This window comes from Acomys minous (assembly GCF_964271855.1).
Source record: "Acomys minous genome assembly, chromosome: 7".
Lineage (NCBI taxonomy): Eukaryota > Metazoa > Chordata > Mammalia > Rodentia > Muridae > Acomys > Acomys minous.
In genome coordinates this window covers 75,589,840-75,609,731 of record NC_140488.1, presented here as the reverse complement: position 1 = coordinate 75,609,731, position 19,892 = coordinate 75,589,840, and the positions used below count along the sequence as shown (strand labels likewise).

The window sequence follows — 19,892 nt, the reverse complement described above, 5'->3', positions numbered from 1 at the left end:
CTGTTGTTCTCGAGCTTGGACACAGGAGCATGTATTTGTAGTGAGTGGGGGTTAATGTAGAACGTCTCAACTAGTCAGAGTGAGGAGAATTATTGACTGAGTGTTCGGGTCTACATGAATCACCTGTACCAAACACCCTCCCATCCCCAAGGCTCTGTGAACATTATAGAAGAGGAAGGTCAATTTGTATGAACTCTGCTTTCTTCATAGCCTCCACATTTGCTATTGTCTTTCTTGTTGATAATAGGCATCTTAGTATGTGGGCTGCAGTTCCGCAGTGATATTTTAATTGTGTTGGTTCCAAAATTAGTAATATTGAGCACTTTACATGGACCTTTTTTTTTATTTGCATGCCTTGTTTGGGAAAAAGTCTCTTTGGTTCCTTTGCACACTACAAGTTAGGGTTTTTGTTGCCAATGTGTTAAAAAAAATAAATTTGAAATACGTAGATAGACATATACATACATACACAGATATATACATACGTGTGTCTCTCTGTGCATAGGTGTGCATGATGCCTGTGTGCATGGTACATGTGTGTGCATGCACAGTGCTGAGTACCAAAGCCAAGGCCTTGGGAATTCTAAACAAGGTAACCTTATCACTCTGCTAAACCTGCCGTCTTCACCCAGATTCTAATTCTTCAACACATATATACTTTACAAATACTTTTCCCGTTTTGTAAAATGACTTTTTGGTTTTGTTATAGTTATAAAAACCTCCACACATAGGGCCAACTGTCATTCCACCAGGACACCAAAAGTACACAGTAGAAGAGAGACATGAAACTAAACAAATGCTGGATAATTGAATATCCACATACAAAACAAAGTAATTTATCCACCATCTTATCCAAAAATAAATAGCAACTCAAGACAGAGTAAAAATTTAATATAAGACCTTAAACTTTTAAAAACTCCTAGAAGAAAATGGGAAAATACAATTGAGAGGATAACAATTGAGATGTAATCTGAATACATTACTTAAATTTAAAAAAATCTCATAGAAGAAGCTAGGCACTGTGGCACACTCCTGTAATCCCAGCACTCAGACAGAGGCAGAAGCAGGCAGATCTCTGTGAGTTCGAGGCCAGCCTGGGATTCATAGCAAGTCCCCACCTGAAAAAAAATTAGTTACAATCCTTTTGTGACACTAGTAATCCAACACATGTCCTCACACATGCTAGGGAAGGGTAGACCACTGAGATACAAAACTAGCCTGAAACATTAATGTTTGGCTTGGAGACTGACCCTGCTAATAAGATAAAAAGACAAGCTGTAGAATGGGAGAAAATATTTGCAAAGCACACATCTGACAAAGAGCTGGCTTCTAGAATATAAAAAGAACTATTGAAAACTAACAGGAAAGAAAAGCAATTTGTTTATAAAACATGCAAATTATATAGACATTTTATGAAGAAATATAAGCTATAGATGAAAAATGAAGCCATTACAAGACAAACATCAAGCAAGATATCTCAGTGGGTAAAATGCTTGCCTCGTAAGCCTGACATGACCTGAATCCTATCCCCAAGAACCCTTAGTGAAAGGGAAAAACAATTCCATAGAATTGCTCTCTGATTTCTACACATACACAGTGGAATATGCAGGCTCAGACACGACATTACATACACACACACACACCACCACCACCACCACCACCACCACCATCACCCCCACAAATAATAATAATAAATTAAAAATCTTAAAGATGACCATCAAGGTACACCAACTTCCTAGTATATGTAAGGCTCTGAAGTTCCAGCAATATACTAAAAAATATATATACACAAGGACATTAAATTCATAATAAGATTAGCATGACACTTATATCACTGTAAGCTTTTTAAAGTGACAACACCAAATGCTGGTAAGAATGGAGAGAAACCGGATCACTCATTCACTTCTAGTGAAAATGAACGACTTACAGCCTTTCTGCAAAACAGTTTCTTCCAAACTAAATATACACTTAGAATACAACACAGCAATTTCATTCCCGGGCATTTTGTCCCGAGAAATGAGGACTTATGTTCACACAAAAGCCTGAACAACAGGTGGAGAGGACACTTTAGGGGTAGTGTTTGTCCAGGACAGTTAGTTTGGGTTTTTCTGAGACAAGGTCTCGCTATAATCCAGGCTGGCCTGGAACTCGCTACATCTTCCAGGACGACCTTGAAAGTTTTAATTCTCCTATCTCCACGTCCCATGTGCCAGAATTCCAGGCTTTTGTTGCCAAACCTGGTTCTCAAGAGGGGAGCGGAGCTGTATCTAAAGGCTAGTTTGGGAACAGAAAGCCAAAGAAACAGATTAGCACAATAAAAGCACGTTTGAGAGAGTTTTTTTTTAATCAGAAATTTTGCAACAATCTTCTGAAACAAACTTTTGAAAACAACCAGGAAGAAGTGACCTGATGAACACTGACTGGTAGTGTTTTCTGGATAGTTAGAGAGCTGGGGGCCCCTAAGAAGGGGCGTTTGGGTGATTTCTGTGAGCACAAACCAAGAGGTCCGTTTGTTGCCGTTTTACACTGAATTGGGACTCGTCGGTTTTGAAACATAAATTAAAAGGACTTTGTGTTCCCAGGAGCATAAGGAAATGTCTTTGTTCTGATACACAACGATTAAGAATTCAGTGGTCAAGAGACCTGAAAAATTAGAGAAAGCCACACTGCCTCCTGGACACAAAGAGAAATGCAGAGTTCAGGGTCAGAACATATTCGGCTGATAATATTTATCATGTGGTTATTAAGCATGGTCTGTGCCTGTGTTTTGTCCAAACTTGGAAATGAAGAAGACTGAGTGACTAAAAATTGTACCACCCCAATTATGGCACACATAGCAGAAAGGCAGACTCCTGGGAGCGACTTTTGAAGTCCTTTAAAACTAGATGCCTAAGGTGCCTCAGGTCTAATGAAGACCTACTTGGGGGTTCTTGAAAGCCAGTCACAAAGGCAGGCGTATCTGGGGGCGTGGCCCTGAGTCAGTATCCAATAGCAGAGAGGGAGGTAAGTAGGGTGGGGGCCACCGCCTCTGAGGCAAGCAGAAGTCACAAAGGCTACCTCAGAGAGAGCTGCCTCTCACGGGCCTGTCTGTTGATTTGAACTGTTCCAGTTTCCTCCAAACTTATATTCTCATTTTCCACTGGCCTGATGGATGACACCAAGAACAAATTCCAACGGGTGATCCGTCGCCACTACCGCGAAAAAAGGGAGTTGCAAGCCCAAATCCATGCCCTGAACACTTCTGTCCCGAAGAATGACAAAAGCCGAAGAAAGCAGATGCTAGCTAACGCTGCCCGCCTCAAGGCCGAGATGGAACAGAGGCACCGGCAGGAGCTGGAGAAATTTGAAGAAAATCTTGACACCAGTGTAGAATCGGTCATAGCCGATCTCACGAAACTGAATCTCGAGAATATGCCTCCACGCTCATCAAAGTCCCTGAAAACGTGTGGTCGACGAGCTAACGTGGAGAGGCGACGCCAGGAGAGGGTACCTGCAGCCCAGGCCGAGCAGCTCACCAGCCACCGTCGTGAGGAGGAAGAGAAGGTCGCTGCCATCCTAGAAGCCAGAAATCTGGAGATGAAGACCATCCCTGCTGATGGCCACTGCATGTACCGTGCCATCCAGGACCAGCTGGAGTTCTCTATGTCAGTGGAGAGTCTACGCTTCCGCACAGCCTACTACATGCGGAAACACATTGACGACTTCTTACCTTTCTTCACCGAACCCGAGGCCGGCAACTTCTACACCAGAGAGGACTTCCTGAGGTACTGTGATGACATCGTGCACAAGGCTTCATGGGGCAGCCAGCTGGAACTGAGAGCCATGTCGCATGTCCTGCAGACCCCCATCGAGGTGGTACAGGCCAACTTGCCCGTCATTGTCATCGGGGAGGAGTACACCCGGAAGCCGCTCACACTGGTCTATCTGCACCATGCCTGCAACTTCGGAGAGCACTACAATTCAGTGAAGGCCCTCGAAGTCTCCGGAGCCACTGGAGGCGTGGCACCGTGCCTGATCTAGATGATTCCAGCAGCCATGGAGCTCTGCCCTAGGCCCCCAGGTGCCATGCTTCTTCTGTGCCTGCCACCACCGCAGTTCCTGGGAGAAAAGCAGCTGGGGCGTCTCTTAGTAGGAACAGTTGCTTTTCTTTCACTGTGTGTTTTTCTTTCACGATGTACTCAAAATGTACCCTTCCCACATCCTGCATCGTTTTGTTTTGTTTTGTTTTGTTTCTTGTTTGGTTTTTGTTTGTTTGTTTGTTTGTTTGTTTTCCCCTCTCAGGTTTTGTTTTGTTTTTGTTTTGGTGTGTGGCTTCTTTCACCTTGGGGGTGTGGGGCACTTTAGTATAGGAGAAGTCTTCCTTGGGACACCAGAGGCTTAACTCTCACGACTCTAACTTCGTTTAACCCTTAAGTAGCTTTTCCTCGGTCAGGTTTCAATGTTAGGCTGAAAATGGAAATGTGGGGGTTTGCTTGTTGTTTGCCTGTGTTGAAATAAGTTTAGTAGAAGAGTTCAGTTTGTGGGATTTTTTTTCCTGTAAATCTATCAACCCGCTTGATAAAAGTGGAGTTTGTGTGACTGAAGTGACTTGTTTTTCATCGCGTTTTCGAGGGGGGGAAAAAGCCTCAGCTGGCTGGTTTGCTGTTAACCAATGTTAGAATGCCTGGGTTATTAAAAAAAAAAAAAAGTCTTCCGGGAGTAATTTACTTGTTTTGTTTTGTTTTTTTGTTCAAACTTGTGAAGCTGTAATAGGTTTTAGTTGCGCAGTTATTTTCTAAGCTCTAAAGAATGCGTTTTCTAATTTAAAGGCTAAATGTAACTGTTAGATACAGAAATTCAACTTAAAGAACCAGTAGCACAAGTAAGGTTTACCTCAAAGATGTGCAAGAGCTGAACTTAGTGAATTTTCCATTTTTAGAGAGAAAAAAAATGTGTAAAAGTGATTTCAGGAAGTTCTAACGTAGTTGATCCAGTTTTTGTATAAAAGAAAAACAGTAGGCACTACATCTCTGCCTCGGTTAGAGATGTGTTGATGTCCTGAATGTGCCAGATGAAGAGCAGTGATGGAGTGATTTGCAGCGCTGTTAAAGGTTAATTATTAGGTCTTGTATTTCTGTGACGTTGCTTAAATTCATTTTAAAAACCCTTTGTCCTTCCCAACTGTTCTCAAATAATATAAGTTTAAACACTTTTAAAAAAAAATAATTGTGTGATGTGTTAAAAATAAAAGCAGCTTTTGAAATGCCTGGTTTGCACTTCTTGTGTAGCTGACTTAGTTCGTCTGAAGTTCGCACCCCAGGTGGCCTTCAGGAAAGGGCTTGTGAAGAACAGGAGCAGGTTTGGTGGGGGACAGAGGAGGCTTTGGGTAGTACACCTGCGCTCTTGGTGGGGGCCTGGAGTGGAGTGTTTCCCAGGCTGGACTTCAGTGGGGGATTCATACGGAGGATGCCCTGGATTGATGTTTCACTCATGAAACACATGAAAAGGTTTTCTTTAATATTCTCTGCTGTGTTTGAAGAAGATCTCTGATTTCCAAGACCTCAGCCAGGCCAGGGCTATATGATAGGAGGGAAAGAAATGTTACTATAGTCTACTTTGGGGTGTTTCTGAAATACAAATATGGAAATCCCAACAGAGTTCTCACTATGGAAACAGACAAAGTTTCAGCTAGCCGATCTCTGAAGAACACACACACACACACACACACACACACACACACACACACACACACTATTGGGGACACTGTGAGAAAAGAGCCTTTAGTAGGGACAGGAACACTGTGTAGGGAAGGGATTGTAAGTTAGGGAGGAAGAGAGGCAACCTTTGGGAGGAGGCCCAGGCTGGGGAAGGGAAAATATGCTTGGAAAGGAGATGTAATCTACAGAAAGAGGCCTGACTGGGAAGGAGGGTGAAGGCTGAGGACAGAAATAGCCCAGGAAAAACCTGAATAGGCTGGACTTGGAGGAGTCAACAAGCTGAATATGGGGGTAGGATGAGAAGCAGGCCATAAAGTATTTGTTTTGCTTTGCTTTGCTCTGCTTTAGAGAGGACATGGGTGGGGCTTAGGGAAGGGGTGCAGGCTAAGGATGTGAATGGAAGGCTACTCAAGGGCTCTACAAATGGAAAAGGTGCTTTATGGGGTGGGCTCTGTAGAGTCCGAGTGGCTGGTTTGCTTTGCTAAGGCAGCGGGTGTTGGGGGGGGGGGATGACAGAAGGAGGCCCTCTGACTGACTAGAGGCAGCACAGGATGGTGGGGAAAGAGGCCTGGCTAAAGGTCAGAGACACAAAAGCTGCAGGAACTGCTGAAGGACACCTGGTAGGGGAGGGGAGTCAGCCAGGACAAGTTATATAGGGAAAGGAAGGGAAGAGATGGGAGTAGGGCAAGGTTTGGAAAAGAAAATGGCTGGAAACAGAACTGAATTCTGAGGAAAGGAGTCCTGGCCAGGGTGAGATTGCTTGGATAATAAGGCAGGGAACTAGGCTTCCCTGGGGGGCAGAGGAGCAAACGGGCCCTGGTAAGTAAGCCACTCACTGAAGCCAGGTTGGATGGGTACAGCAGGTGATGAAGGAGTCCATGGCTCTTGGTGGGGGAAATAAATGATCAGGACAGACCACCTGCTTAGGCAAGGGGCACTTGCTAGGGACACTGTCTAAGGAAGGGGTTCTGGGAAGGAGATGGGGCCTTCCTGGGGAAAGAGGCATTGCCTGGGGCAACTAGTTAGTTAGCCTGGAAGTGGGGATTGAATAGAGGATCCTGACAGATCAAAGCACCAGTGGGTTTGGAAGGTGGATGCAGCCTGATATAAGGACATAATGGGAGGAAAATGGCACTGGGGAGGAGAAGGCAGTCCGTGAAGGGAGTAAAGGTGTCTGGGATCCCTGTTGGAGAATTAGGCCTGGGCCAGGAAGGAGGCCTCATTTGGCAAGGGACACAGATTAGAGAAGTCACTATCCTGTGAAAGGTCATGTGTGTGTGTGTGTGTGTGTGTGTGTGTGTGTGTGTGTGTAGCTTCAGGTGGGCAGAGGAGTCAGGGCACAGGAGTGAGTGGCAGAGCAAAGAGGAAGATCTTAGGGAAGAAGCAATAGGGTGGGGAAGAGGACCCAGCTGGGTAGGAAAGCAGGGTGCTATAGCTCTGGGCAGGGTAGGGAGGGGAAGTCTTAGCTAGGAAAGATAAGATGAGGCCTGAGGATTGGTTTCCCGAAAGACTGGACACCTAAAGGATGCTTAGTTGAACAAGGGAAATGACCCTGACTGTTAAAGAAGAAAAAGCCTGCAGAAAGGGTCCTAGCAGCTAGATGGCTTGCCTGTGGGGACAGAGTCGGGATCTGCACAGAGAGCCTGGCTGAGGGTGTCGATGGCGCCCCCGTCCAGCAGGAAAGACACCAACACCGGGAACTCTTCTCGCCGCAGTTTATTCAGGATCCTGGACTCCCGGAGTGACCCCGGGAAAAGCTCCCACAGAACCTTTATAGTGTGCCTGGTCCTATCAGAGACTGCCACATTGCCGCTCTTGGTTGGTGCGTTCGGATCACGCCACCTCACGCTATGCCTTGTTCAGATCATGCCACCTCACACCATGCCTTCAGGCATGCGCATAAGGGCCCCCCCTCACTGCGCATGCGCCAAAAGGGGAAGCAGCAGGGGGCGCTGCTATCTGTAGCTCTCCACATGATGGGAAGCGCATAGTTGAGGAAGAAGGGGAGTCAGCAGAGGAGGGAAAAACAGACTAGACATGGGCGTCTTGGAGAAACAGGTCAGGCTAGGCAAGAAGATACAAGATAGGAAAGAGAAGCTTGATTGAAGACAGGAATATATGGAGTCTTAGTTAGTTAACGCTGCTGTGATGAAACTCGAGCCAGGCAGGAACCTGGAGGCAGGAGCTGATACAGAGGCCACGGAGGGGTGCTGCTTACTGGCTTGCTCCCTATGGTTTGCTCAGCCTGCTTTGTTTGTTTGTTTTGTTGTTGGTGGTGGTTTTTTGTTTTGTTTTGTTTTAACTTTTTTGATTTGTTGTGAGTTTCATATTGTGCACCCCAGTCCCACTCATCTCCCCGTCCCCTCTTATCTGCCCTTCACCTTCGCGATCTCCCCTCTCCAAAAACCAAAAATACACAAACAAAAATAGAGCATAGAAAACATCTCATCGTGGAAGCGGCAGTATGTCACAGGGTGCCCCACAGTACATCCCTCTGTCCACACATCTTCACTTGCGAATGTTCATTGCAGTGAGTCATTGGTCAGGTTCAAGGTCTCCGGCTTCTGTGACACCATCCATATTGACTCCTCACTGGGCCTCCTCCCGGTTATCGTTTTGTTGCCCTGTGTCATGGAGATCCTGCAGCTTTGAATCTGCAGGACTGGTCCTTTCATGAGTCACAGCCCTTAGAAGATAATGTAGATTTTGGGGTAGACCAACTCAGAGTCCTGGATCTGGGCCTGGGTGGGACCTGGGCTGGTCAGTGCTCCAGCTCTCCCTTATCTGCCCCATTAGAGAGCTCTCCAGCACTGCTCTGGCTAGGCCACCCAATCGCACCATTGGCGGGAGGCAGGGTCTGCTCTCCCACACCCACTCCTCCAGAGCCAGCTCCACTGTGCTATCCAGTCAAGGTGAGGAGCCCACCCTCCTAGGTGCAAGGGGCTGAGCCAGTTCTCTCATTCTCACACCCTTGGGGCTGGCTCACCTGTCCCTTTGCCATCAGGGCCAGCTCCACTGTGCTGCCCAGGTGAGGTTCAAGGCCTACCCTCCAGAGTGGCTTAGCCTGCTTTCTTATAGAACACAGGACCACCAGCCCAGGGATGACACCACCCCCAATAAACTGGGCTCCCCCACATCAATCACTAAGAAAATGCTCTACAGGTTGCATACAGCTTGATGTTATGGAGGCATTTTCTTAAGCAAAGTTCCCTCCTCTCAGCTCGATGACTATGGCTTGTGTCAAGTTGACATAAAACTAGCCAGCACATACAGCTTAAGAGTCCCTAGCAGACGAAAGGATCCTGGCTGGAGTCAAGTTCCTATGTGGTCGAAGTAGTGCAGGCTAGAGTTGCCAGCTCAAATTGAGGAAGGTTGCCTGGTTACCAAAGAGGGCCTACCTGTTCATGGAACACAGGCCAGGTAAAGGCAATAAACGTGTTAGTGGGCCTTGGTTTGGTTGCTACACAAGGGCTGAGACTTGAGATCCTCCTGTCAGCCTCTAGAGAGATGACATGACAGGCACATGCCACCATGCCCAGCCCAAGGAATTCAACAGGTGTCACCGACAATGATAACTTCTTATTTTATAGCTTGTCACTGAATACAAGAGAAACAACTGCTCCTGCCCTGGGAACCCCTAAGATCCGACTTGGCTTGCCAACCACTACCACCGTGTCTGACTTTGTTAGGAGTGAGTGGGAGGGATTAATTCAGGCCAGATGGTGCTCAGGACACAAAGCAAGAGAGGATCTCTACTGTGTAATATGGGAGGACATGGGGTATTTGCAGTCTATTCTTCTCCTATAACTATGACTGCTGTGAGCAATTTTGTATATGCAATATACATGAGGCACTAGTCTCCAGAACTAATTTTCACTTATTTATTTACTCCCTGTTTGCTTTTTGACATGTTACGATGCCTTTTCTTCTTCTTGCCCTACTAACTGGAAATAGGATGTGCGTTGTCTATGCTCTTGGGCTCCAAAGGCAGGCCTGTGTTTAGGTTTGGAGTCTAACTCATCCACCCAGTTGCTAGTTTTGTCATCTTAGATAAGTTACCCAACCTTTCTTGATGTGTTTTCCTCCTAATAATATAGAATAATTGATACTTGCCTGAGATATGCTTCTTGAGGATGTTAGAAACAGTGAGAGAAAATATATCAAATTGTTCAGTAAGTGCTAGTTACTAGTCACAGTATATCTCAGGCATTTTTGAGCCACTTGACCTTTTCCCACAGGTGCTGCCATGCCAAAACAGAAAAACAAACAACAACAACAAAAATCCTCACAGAGAGGCTGGAGAGATGGCTCAGAGCTTAAGAGCACTGCCTGCTCTTCCAAAGGTCCTGAGTTCAATTCCCAGCAAGTACATGGTGGCTCACAACCATCTATAATGAGATCGGGTCCCCTCTTCTGGCCTGCAAGCATACATGCAGTCAGAGCACTGTATAAATAATAAATAAAAATTTTTAAATCCTCACAGGGTCGTCTTCCCCAGCAATTGCCAGCACAGCTTCCACTGGAGCCTGCCTGGGAACAGGATAGCTCGCTTGCAGAGACTCTTCAAGAGCCCATAGTATATACCTCCCAGGCCTTTTCTATACAAATACATAATAAACTCATATGTTTGCAAAGCAAAATTGTCACTGTTCTGTTATTACTTGCTTTTTAAAATACCATATTATAAGCAGTCCCCACTATCCTTAAATTGTTTTCAGTATGATGGTTCTTAAAGTGTTACTATTTTGTGTACTTACGCATGTCTATGTATGTGGATACCCCAGCACACTTGCAGAAATCTATTCCTCTTTCCACAATGTGAGTCTTGGGGATTGAAATCCTGTCATCAGTCTTGGTGCGAGGTGCCCTTACCTTCTGAGACATCTTGCTGGTCCCAATATGATGCCTTTAATGCATACATTCTTGTCTATGAACGTAGCATAATTTATTTATCCAATTCTGTTGCTGGACATTTAGATTGCTTTCAATTTCTCACTACTATAAATATGCCACTGTAATGTCCTTGTATAAATCTTTCTCTATATTTTCTGATGATTTCCTTTTGATTAGTTCTCAAAATGATCTAGGTCAAAGGGAGAGGCTTTTAATAATACTGGGAAATTGCCCTCAAGAAAGATGCTACCAATTTATGCTTCCATGTAGTTGCCAGCAATGAAAATTATCACCTTGACTAAATTGTAGGTGAAAATAGTATGAATTGACCTTCCTTGATTCTGAGTGAGATCAAATAACCTTTAGTTGTTGGCATGTCTGTCTGATTCATACACGGATATGTGTTTGCTGTCTAGTCTTAAATTTTCCTTAGTTTCCTATGGATGCTTGTCTTGGAATTTTTTTCCTGTTGTAATTTTTTTTAGATAGTGTCTCTTTCTGTAACCCAGGCTACCCTGGAACTCAGTATTAGCCTAGCTGGCATCAAACTCACAGCAATGCTCCTATCTCAGTCTTCGGCATGCTAAGTTTTCTTCTCCTCTGTTTTAATAAAACTGGCCAGTTTTCCTTTGAGTGTTTTAAAAGATAGTTTTGCCATATATTATTAGTCTTTGGGAGCTGTTTCTGGTGTGATATGCTAGCTTTTTTTTAAGTGTAATGAAATTTATCCATTTTAAGGTTTTTATCTTGAAGGTGTCCCCATTCTGAGGTTAGATCCACGTTCATGAGTATTTCCTTTTTTATGCTTTATCTTCAGCTATACTTAATATATCTACTTGTGTTATTTGGGTTTAAGGTAAGGACACAGAATTTTCTCCCAAACACAGTAGTTAACAATTAGACCAAGACCATTTATTGAAGAATCCATCATTTCACAGTGAATTTGAAGTGTTATCGTCTGCATATAATGCATTCTTATAAGATAATGACATAATAAAGAGATTTCAATCATTCACACAGAATGGCTGCATGTCAGTGACCTTAGTCTGAAATTGCTAGCTGCCCATTCACCCATTCATTCAGTATCTGCTGAAGAGCACAGCGGCAAACAATAGCTTAGAAAGAGAAAAGCTGCAGTCTTGGCACTCACCATCGTGGCCAGAACAGACTGAGAAATAGAAAGCAACATGGTCACTGAAGTGATTGAAAGAAACCCAGGCCAGAGCAGTCAGGAAGGAGTAAGAGAACAGAATGTCTCCCTATTCAGTCTAGCCAGATGGTCGAGGAGATAGTATGAAAGGGGATGGAGAGGGAAGCAGCAGAGAGCTCTCATCCAAAGCAAACATTGTTTTGTTCATAACAATACAGATTAAATAAAGACAAATTAAACGAGAGACTGTTTTTATCAGTCAGCTCGGTAACGAAGTAAAGCGTGATAATATGCTGTGCTGATGGGCCAGTTAGACCTGGTGCGCAGAAACACTGCTGATAGAACGCAATTATACTATAGACTCCGAAGGGCATTTTGGCATTCGCCATCAAATTTAGACTGCATAAACCACCATTATTTGTATTTCTAAGGTTATAAATAAGCAGAATATATCTTAGAAATGTTAACTTGATGCTTTCAATAAAGGGCAGCAGATTTTGGTGGAGGGATTTAGGGTGCTTAGTCTTCTGAATTTGATAGTTTGAACCATATGAATAAATGTCAGTTAATTAATTTAAACCTAAACAGCAAAATTAAAAGCATGTGGCCTTTCACACAGTAGTGCATTTGAGCTGATATGGACCATAGAAGGTTATCTTTCAGTGACGTTCATCCCAGCATTGTTTACCATAGCAAATATCTAGATACGGCTGAAATAAATTTTTTTTAAAAGTCACATGTATTATCATCTCTAGGAAGAGGAAGAAATGCATGAAAGGAGAAAAATGATAAATTTTTATTTTTTTTCTCTTTTCTTTTTTGTATTTTTGTTTTGCATTGATGGGGAATGAACCCAGGGCCTGGCACAGAATAGACAGGTCTATACCACTAAGCTATGTAGTATGTCACCAGGCCCAACTTTTACTTTTATTTTGCTTTGTGTTGTGTTGTTTTTCGAAACAGGGCTTCTCTGTGTAGCCCTGGCTGTCCTGGACTCACTTTGTAGACCAGGCTGGCCTCGAACTCACCGCGATCTGCCTGCCTCTGCCTCCCAAGTGCTGGGATTAGAGGCGTGCACCACCTCACTCATCCCAACTTTTCCTTTTAGTAATTTAAACAGTACTGTACTGTATCGTTGAATTGTTGTATCATGGCGAAATATATATAACATAAATTTTGCCATTTTAATTATTGTGTTTACTTTTGATTGTGTTTATTTTAATAATGTTTATTAATTTTATTAGAATCTATTCATTGTACATAGTGTTGGTCTTCCTAAAGGCATTTTCATTCATGGAGATCATGTGCTTTGACAGGATAGATGCCCCATGCCCTTTCTTTCCTCCCTCCCTGTTCTTACAGTTGCCTTTTCTTTTTCCAAATAATCTCCCTTCTACTTTCATATCAGATATGATTTTATATGCAGGATTATATGTTTATTGATATACAAAATCTATGATCCACATATGAGAAACAAACATGCAGTATTATCTGAATCTGGCTAATTTGGCTTAATATGATAATCTCCAGCTCTGTCCATTTTCCTGAAAACAATAAAATTTCATTGTTCATGGATGAATACACTCCTGTGGGGGGGATTCAATTCATGCTGCTCACTCATTCTACTGCTCAGCAATTAACTAATTCTAAATGTACAGCTCAGTGACACAAAGCTCCTTTCACTTGTTTTTTCAACCATTGTCACTACCCATCTCTAGAACTTTCTCATCCTTCCAAACTGAAACTCCATGTCTGCAGATGGACCTCTTGTCCAGGCTGTCTTTATTTTTTTTAATATTTTTATTTAATTTTTAAATTTATGTGCATTGGTGTGAGGGTGTCAGATCGTGGAGTTACAGACAGTTGTGAGCTGCCATGTGGGTGCTGGGAATTGAACCCGGGACCTTTGGAAGAGTAGACGGTGCTCTTAACCACTGAGCCAACTCTCCAGCCCCCAGGCTGTCTTTATACTGGTCTCAGCTTCCAGAGTAACTGGGACTATGTGCCATGCTACCATGCTCATTTTTCATATCCAGGTCCCCACTTCCTATCTGTGTGGATTTCAATCTTATGGGAACCTCATACAAATGGAATCACATAGCGTTTGTGCTTTTGTATCTACCTTATTTTATTTAGGCCCCACATTTCAAGTTTTATCTGCATTATAGTATAGGGGAGGAAAAGAGATATCAACTTCATAAAAACCCATATGGCTCCAGCTAGACGGAGGAACCAAATTATTACAACACTGATCAAAGAGAGAGGCATAATGATTTATTCGACTTACATATAGAAATTTTCAAAAGAGAATGAAGTCTGAAGATATGACCAAAGCAAACCATATCAGCTCTATTTAGATGAGGAGCATAAATTTGTGAAGGAATGACAGGACAAATGGACATTCTATAGAAATCATCAAGATATACGTAAAGGGTGTAAAAAGCTAATGAAAGATAAAAGAGATTCTGGACCAAGTAAGTTCATCTATTTCAGTTTGTTATAGCCCCAGTGTCCATACACTGGTGAGCAAGGCCATTTTCCCACCTTTAGGGAGGACAGATTCTTCCTATAGAATCTTTTTAAAAATTTATTATTACATAATAAATAAATACATCTTTAAAAAAAAGAAATATATGAAATGCATCACTCTCTATGCTAACTTCAAAAATAAAAATGTAATTATCTGAAAAAAAAACCATGAATGGCACCTGGACCGGGTAGTACAGGCCTGGAATCACAATATTTGAGTGGCTGAGACAGGAGGATCACAAGTTCTAGAACACCTAGGCTACAGAGTGAGTTTAAGGCCAGTCTGGGCAACTTAGTGTGACTCTTTCAAAATAAAAAGTGAGAAAAAGACAAAGTGCTTGCCTAGCATTCAGAAAAACCCAGAGGTTTCCCCAGCACCCTCCTCACACATCATACACACAGAACCAGGCCCAACAGAAAATTACCTGGAATGACTTCTTTATCTTTTTCCTTTTGAAATATTTCAATACCATGGGACCTATCTTCTTTAAAATAGATTGAGGGTTTTAAAAAGAACAACAACAAAATAAAATCAGGAAAGAAAGAGTAAAAGTGATCATTTTTTTCTTCTCTTCAAGGGTAAGACAGAGATAACATTTTGCTTTTGAAGTTGGACTGTTGAGAATCATAAAAATATCAGCGAGAGCAAAGAGCAACTTCCTGTTCTCCCAGTTAGAAGATTTACTTTAAAAGGAAAGGAAACGGAGCTCTTAGAGAAACAGAAAACCAAGGTAACAGAAAATGATTTCCTGGCCCTCTGTGTGTGGGAGTGGGGGCACTTAGACTGTGTATTTTCTTCTGGTGATTTCATTTTTACTTTGGTTTAAATGATTTTGCATATTTTGGCAATAATGAGGTTCTGGTAAGTTGTAGCTTGTACCTAGTGTCAAATAGACATAGCTTCTTAACCCATGGGTCATGACCCCGTATGGGTTCGCATACCTCGTGAGGGTTCCAAAAAGACCTGGCAATAATTAGAGGTTCCTGAACAAGCAAAGACCAAAATTTAAGGTAAATATAACCATGTACTATACCTGAACTGTTCATGGCAGCGCTTGCCCTGTTGCATCATTGACTTCAGAACAGCCTTGTTTTTGAACACACAACATGTGCACATTGCACAGTGGCTCCTGTCTCACCATTCACACAACAAACACTTCCCTAAAACACCAAGGCTCAAACTCGGAACTACTCATTGAGTGCTGCAACTTGCAGTGTTCTTATTCCACGTATAACGCTTCCTGACATGGGTACTAGGAACCAAAATTGGGTCTTGTGAAAGAGCAACAAGTCCGTTTAACCTCGGAACCATCCCTCTAGCCCCAACACTTTTTTTTTAAAGTGAAATTCAAGCCAGCAACTCAAATAGCAAGTTTTAAAATCAAATATTCTGACACAGTATATTCAAAAGATAGACTAATTAGATGCTCATACACTCAAGAATGACGATAAAAATGTTATTTTTCTTTTCTATAATTAAACCATCTCTATAAGAACAGAAAGCTTTATATGTAAAGTTTAAAAAAAAACAGTTTTAAATGGATGAGCACTGTCCTCTTTTGTATTCTGCCTTTGATTCCTTCAGATATATTTCCAAGAACAGTATGGCAGAGCCGTATGTAATTTGGGTTTTAGGTTTTTTGGTTTGGTTTAGTTTGGTTTTTAGTTTTTCGAGATAGTGTTTTTCTTTGTTATCTTAGCTGTCCTGGACTCACTTTGTAGACCAGGCTGGCCTTGAACTCACAGCTCCATCCGCCTGCCTCTGCCTCCCAAGTGCTGGGATTAAAGGCGTGTGCCACCACACCCAGCAGGGTTTTAGTTTTTAAAGGACCCCCCATAGTGACTCACATTTATATTAACAGCGTATAAGAGTGCCCCACATTCTGAGAAGCATTTGTTGTTTTCCAACTAGAATAAGATGAATTTTTAATGTGGTTTGCTTTGATGGCTAATGATGCTGAACATTTGTGTATTTTTGGAAATTTATATTTTTTCTTTGGAAAACTGATGGTTCCATTTATTTGCAGTTTATTTATTAGATGACTTTGTGCTTTGGTGTTTTAATTAATTTTTTAGTGCTTTCTATATTCTGGATATTAATCCTCTGTCAGATATATAAGTGGCAAAGATTTTTCTCCCACTCTTCTACCTAATTGTTTTCTTTGTTGTAAAAAAAAAAAAAAAAGGTTTTACATTTCACGCAATCTCATTTGTCACTTCTTGCTATTACTTCCTGAGCTGTTAGAATCCTATTCAGACTCTCACTGCCTATTCCTTATCTTGAATTGTTTTCCAATAGAAAAAAAAAAGAACATGAGAGTACAAGGGGGAAGGACTTGGGAAGATGAGGGAGAGGGATGCAGACAAAAAGAGGATAAAGGAAGAGTGAATCTGCTCAAAGTAGATTATACTCGTGATTGCGGCATAATCAAGCCAGGATTGTGTACAGTTGACATAAAGGAAAGCAGATAAGACAGGCAAGACAGAGATCTCTGGGGGCCTCGAGAATATTTTCTAGGCCCATTTGATCCAAATGGGACCACATAAATGCCAATCCTATCCTAGGCCTGGCTCAGTCTTGAATTTAGTAGAAACTGCCACTGATGGTTTCTCTCTTTTTTGTTGTTGCTTTGTTTTTTGAGACAGTGTCTCTCTCTGTGTTAGCCTTGGCTGTCCTGGACTCGCTTTGTAGACCAGGCTCGACCTCACAGTTGTCCAGCTGCATCTACCTCCTGAGTGCTGGGATTAAAGGCGTAGGTCACCACGCCTGGCCCCACGGATGATTTCTAAGGAGGCCTAACCTGAGTTGAAACCATAATAGACCTGAATGGCCCTTCCCTTTCCTAGATGGTCTGGTAAAGAATAAGAAAATAGGGTGGGAATGCCTGGGTGTAGCACAAGAGAGTAGGGAGTGTTAAGAGCTTAGATTTCTGCAGTTTAGATTTCTGCAAGGAGCACCGAAGGGAAGAGGCAGTGGCAGTGCTTGAATTTTCAGAATCGGTTCCTTCACTCTCACTAATGTCCCACTTTGCTTTTAGGGCCACCTTTCGGTCATTCTCTTGAAATGAAAGAGATCTACCACGAAGCCTTCCCCCTTCAGGCCTACCAATCAAAGCACAGTGGCTGGGGTCCACCCACCCAGAACGAAACCCAGGATTCCATGAATACATGCACTCTGTTACTTAATTGCCGTTTTGGAACTGGGACCGCCTTCTGTCCATTGTTGGCTGGCTGCACTTACTAATCGTGAGTCTTGCGAAGCCACCATGGGAAGTAACCAAATTGAAACAGTGCCTAGGAAGAAGCTATTAAGAAAGACCTTCCTGTGACTGGAAGTGCACTCAGAATTTTATAGAAAAGCTCAATCAGAATTTGATTTGAAAGAAGAAAAGAAACTGGTGGCAACAACGGTGTTTTCCCGTGCTCTGATTTATGCTAATGAAGCAACTTTACCTAGGTTTCTCAGCAACTGAAAAATTAATAGTGTATTCCAGTCCCATAGTGAACGCCTCTTTAAGGCACAGTAAATGAGACTCGTGGAATCTGTGTCAGTCTCAGGTGAATTGAGTTTGCCCATTCCCAGAGGTACAGGGATCGCTGTGCATACAGAGAGTGTGCAGGGGAGCCTTCTCAATCCCAGCCAGTGCAGCGGCTTTGTGAGTTCACTTTGCATCAGGATCCTACCCCAGGGTGGTGGTTTGAATAGGTTTGGCCCCCACAGACTCATGTTTGACTGCTTGGCCCATAGGAATTGCACTGTTAGGAGGTGTGGCCTTGGAGGAAATGTGTCACTGTCGGGATGGGCTTTGAGGTCTCTCATATGCTCAAGCTTCGCCCAAAGAGGCACACAGTCTCCTTCTGCTGCCTGTGGATCAAGATGTAGAACTCTCAGTTCCTTCTCCAGCGCCATGTCTGCCCGCGTATTGTCATGTTTCCCACCATGACACTAACAGACTAAACCTCTGAAACTGTGAGGCAGCCCCAGTCAAATGTTCTCCTTTAGAAGACTTAGCTGTGGCCATGGTGACTCTTCACAGCAATAAAACCCTTACTAAGACATCCAGCCACCACTTCAAGACTCAAATAAGAAATGTTTCTGCAACTTGCTTACTTTGGAAAGGAAAACACCTCAGTACTAACAGCTCCTCTAAGGGGCTAGGGTGGTGTCTTAGTTGATAGAGTGCTTGTCTACTGTGCACAAAGCCCTGGGTTTGCTTCCGGTCACCACATAAAGTGGCATGGTACCTCTTGCAGCTTATGGGGGCCCAGCCTGAGAGAGAACACTCTGATTTTTTTTAAGTTACTGTATAGTTGATAGCATCCATTCAGTTTGTCAGGGCCAGGCATGATAGCACAGTCCTACAGCCCCATCACTCCAGAGAGTCAGGCAGGAGAGTCTCCGTGAGTTCAAGGCCAGCATGAGCTACCTAATGATAATCTGAATTAAAACAAAGCAAAAAATATATATTGGTCAGAAGAAGTGAGTGTCAGAGTCATGTTTTAGGGATAGTGAATCCAATGGTGTGTGGGGAGAAGAAAACGATGGTGAGGAGAGATTAGAGGCAAAACAAGGAAGTGACTGGTTAATGTGTAACCAGCCCATGATACTGACCTGGCCTGGGGCAGTGGCAGCAGGAAGAGAGCACAAGAGGATGCACAGTAGGAGTAGAGTTACTGTTTCTGCAGAGTGGAAGGACGAACCAGCCCAGGGGCTGAAGAACTCAGCGACTGGCATGTTAAAAGTCCTCACTTGGGTCTGGAGACTGAGTGGTTAAGAGTCCTGTACAAACAGCCTGTAATGGCAGTTCCTGGGATCTAACACGTCTGACTTCGCATAAGCATAATTAAAAATACATATTTTTTAAAAAATATCCCTAACTTTGGCCTAGGAATAATCTAGTAATAGAGTGATTGGCCACCATGTGTGAAATCCTGGGTGTCTCTGGTCCCAGGTCTACAAAAACATCCTTTCACTTCTCCATCAAGTAAAAAGCGCAACCTTTGCATACCATTATTTTTACCTCTGAGATTAACTAAAAACAGACGTGTGTGTCTGTGTGTGTGTGTGTCTGTGTGTGTGTGTGTGTCTGTGTGTGTGTGTGTGTGTGTAAAAAGGGGTATAGACAATCCTAGAAAAAAAGTAAAATGGAAAACGAGAAGGAAAGGGAATCAGTCAGTAGCTAGGGGGCAAAGTATGAATAAACAGATTATTCAAAGTATAAATGCAGTTGAAATTAAACATACATAATTACAATGAAGTCAGTAGCAAGGCAAGTGTGTCAACAGTCAGCCAGCAGTAAATCCTTAACAGTATTGTTGCCTAACTCAGGATGTTTGATTGATAATTGCAAGACAGGAGCTTCAACAGGACAGACAGCGCAGCGGGGAGTCTGGCGTGCTTTCCTCAGTGTGTGTGCACTGTGTCCTTCTTCCTGGACTTCTCCGGCACATAGCTACTTAACTGCGTGCATAGCCTCCCTCTTTTTCATGTACACACCCCACTCCTTTTCAAGAAAAGCCATAAGTCTCAGCAATAACAGCCTAAATCTATATTTAAAAGCAATATTAGTTTTCCCTGAATTCAGAGCCACGATGGATTCTGAGTTTTCTGTCCTATTGCCCAG

The 19,892-nt window shown here is 43.1% G+C and overlaps 1 protein-coding gene across 1 annotated transcript; it reads left to right on the top strand.

Moving 5' to 3' along the window:
* Window positions 1-3,008: 3,008 nt before the first annotated feature.
* Window positions 3,009-14,976, top strand: OTUD6A (OTU deubiquitinase 6A). Its single transcript, XM_084789412.1, has 2 exons — window positions 3,009-4,060; window positions 14,847-14,976. The coding sequence occupies exon 1, from the start codon at window positions 3,148-3,150 to the stop codon at window positions 4,018-4,020; it is 873 nt and encodes a 290-aa protein (XP_084645538.1). The 5' UTR covers window positions 3,009-3,147; the 3' UTR covers window positions 4,021-4,060; window positions 14,847-14,976.
* Window positions 14,977-19,892: the final 4,916 nt, after the last annotated feature.

Coding starts and splice junctions, on each gene's coding strand:
- OTUD6A (XM_084789412.1), top strand. CDS start 3,148: ATGGATGACACCAAGAACAAATTCCAACGGGTGATCCGTCGCCACTAC.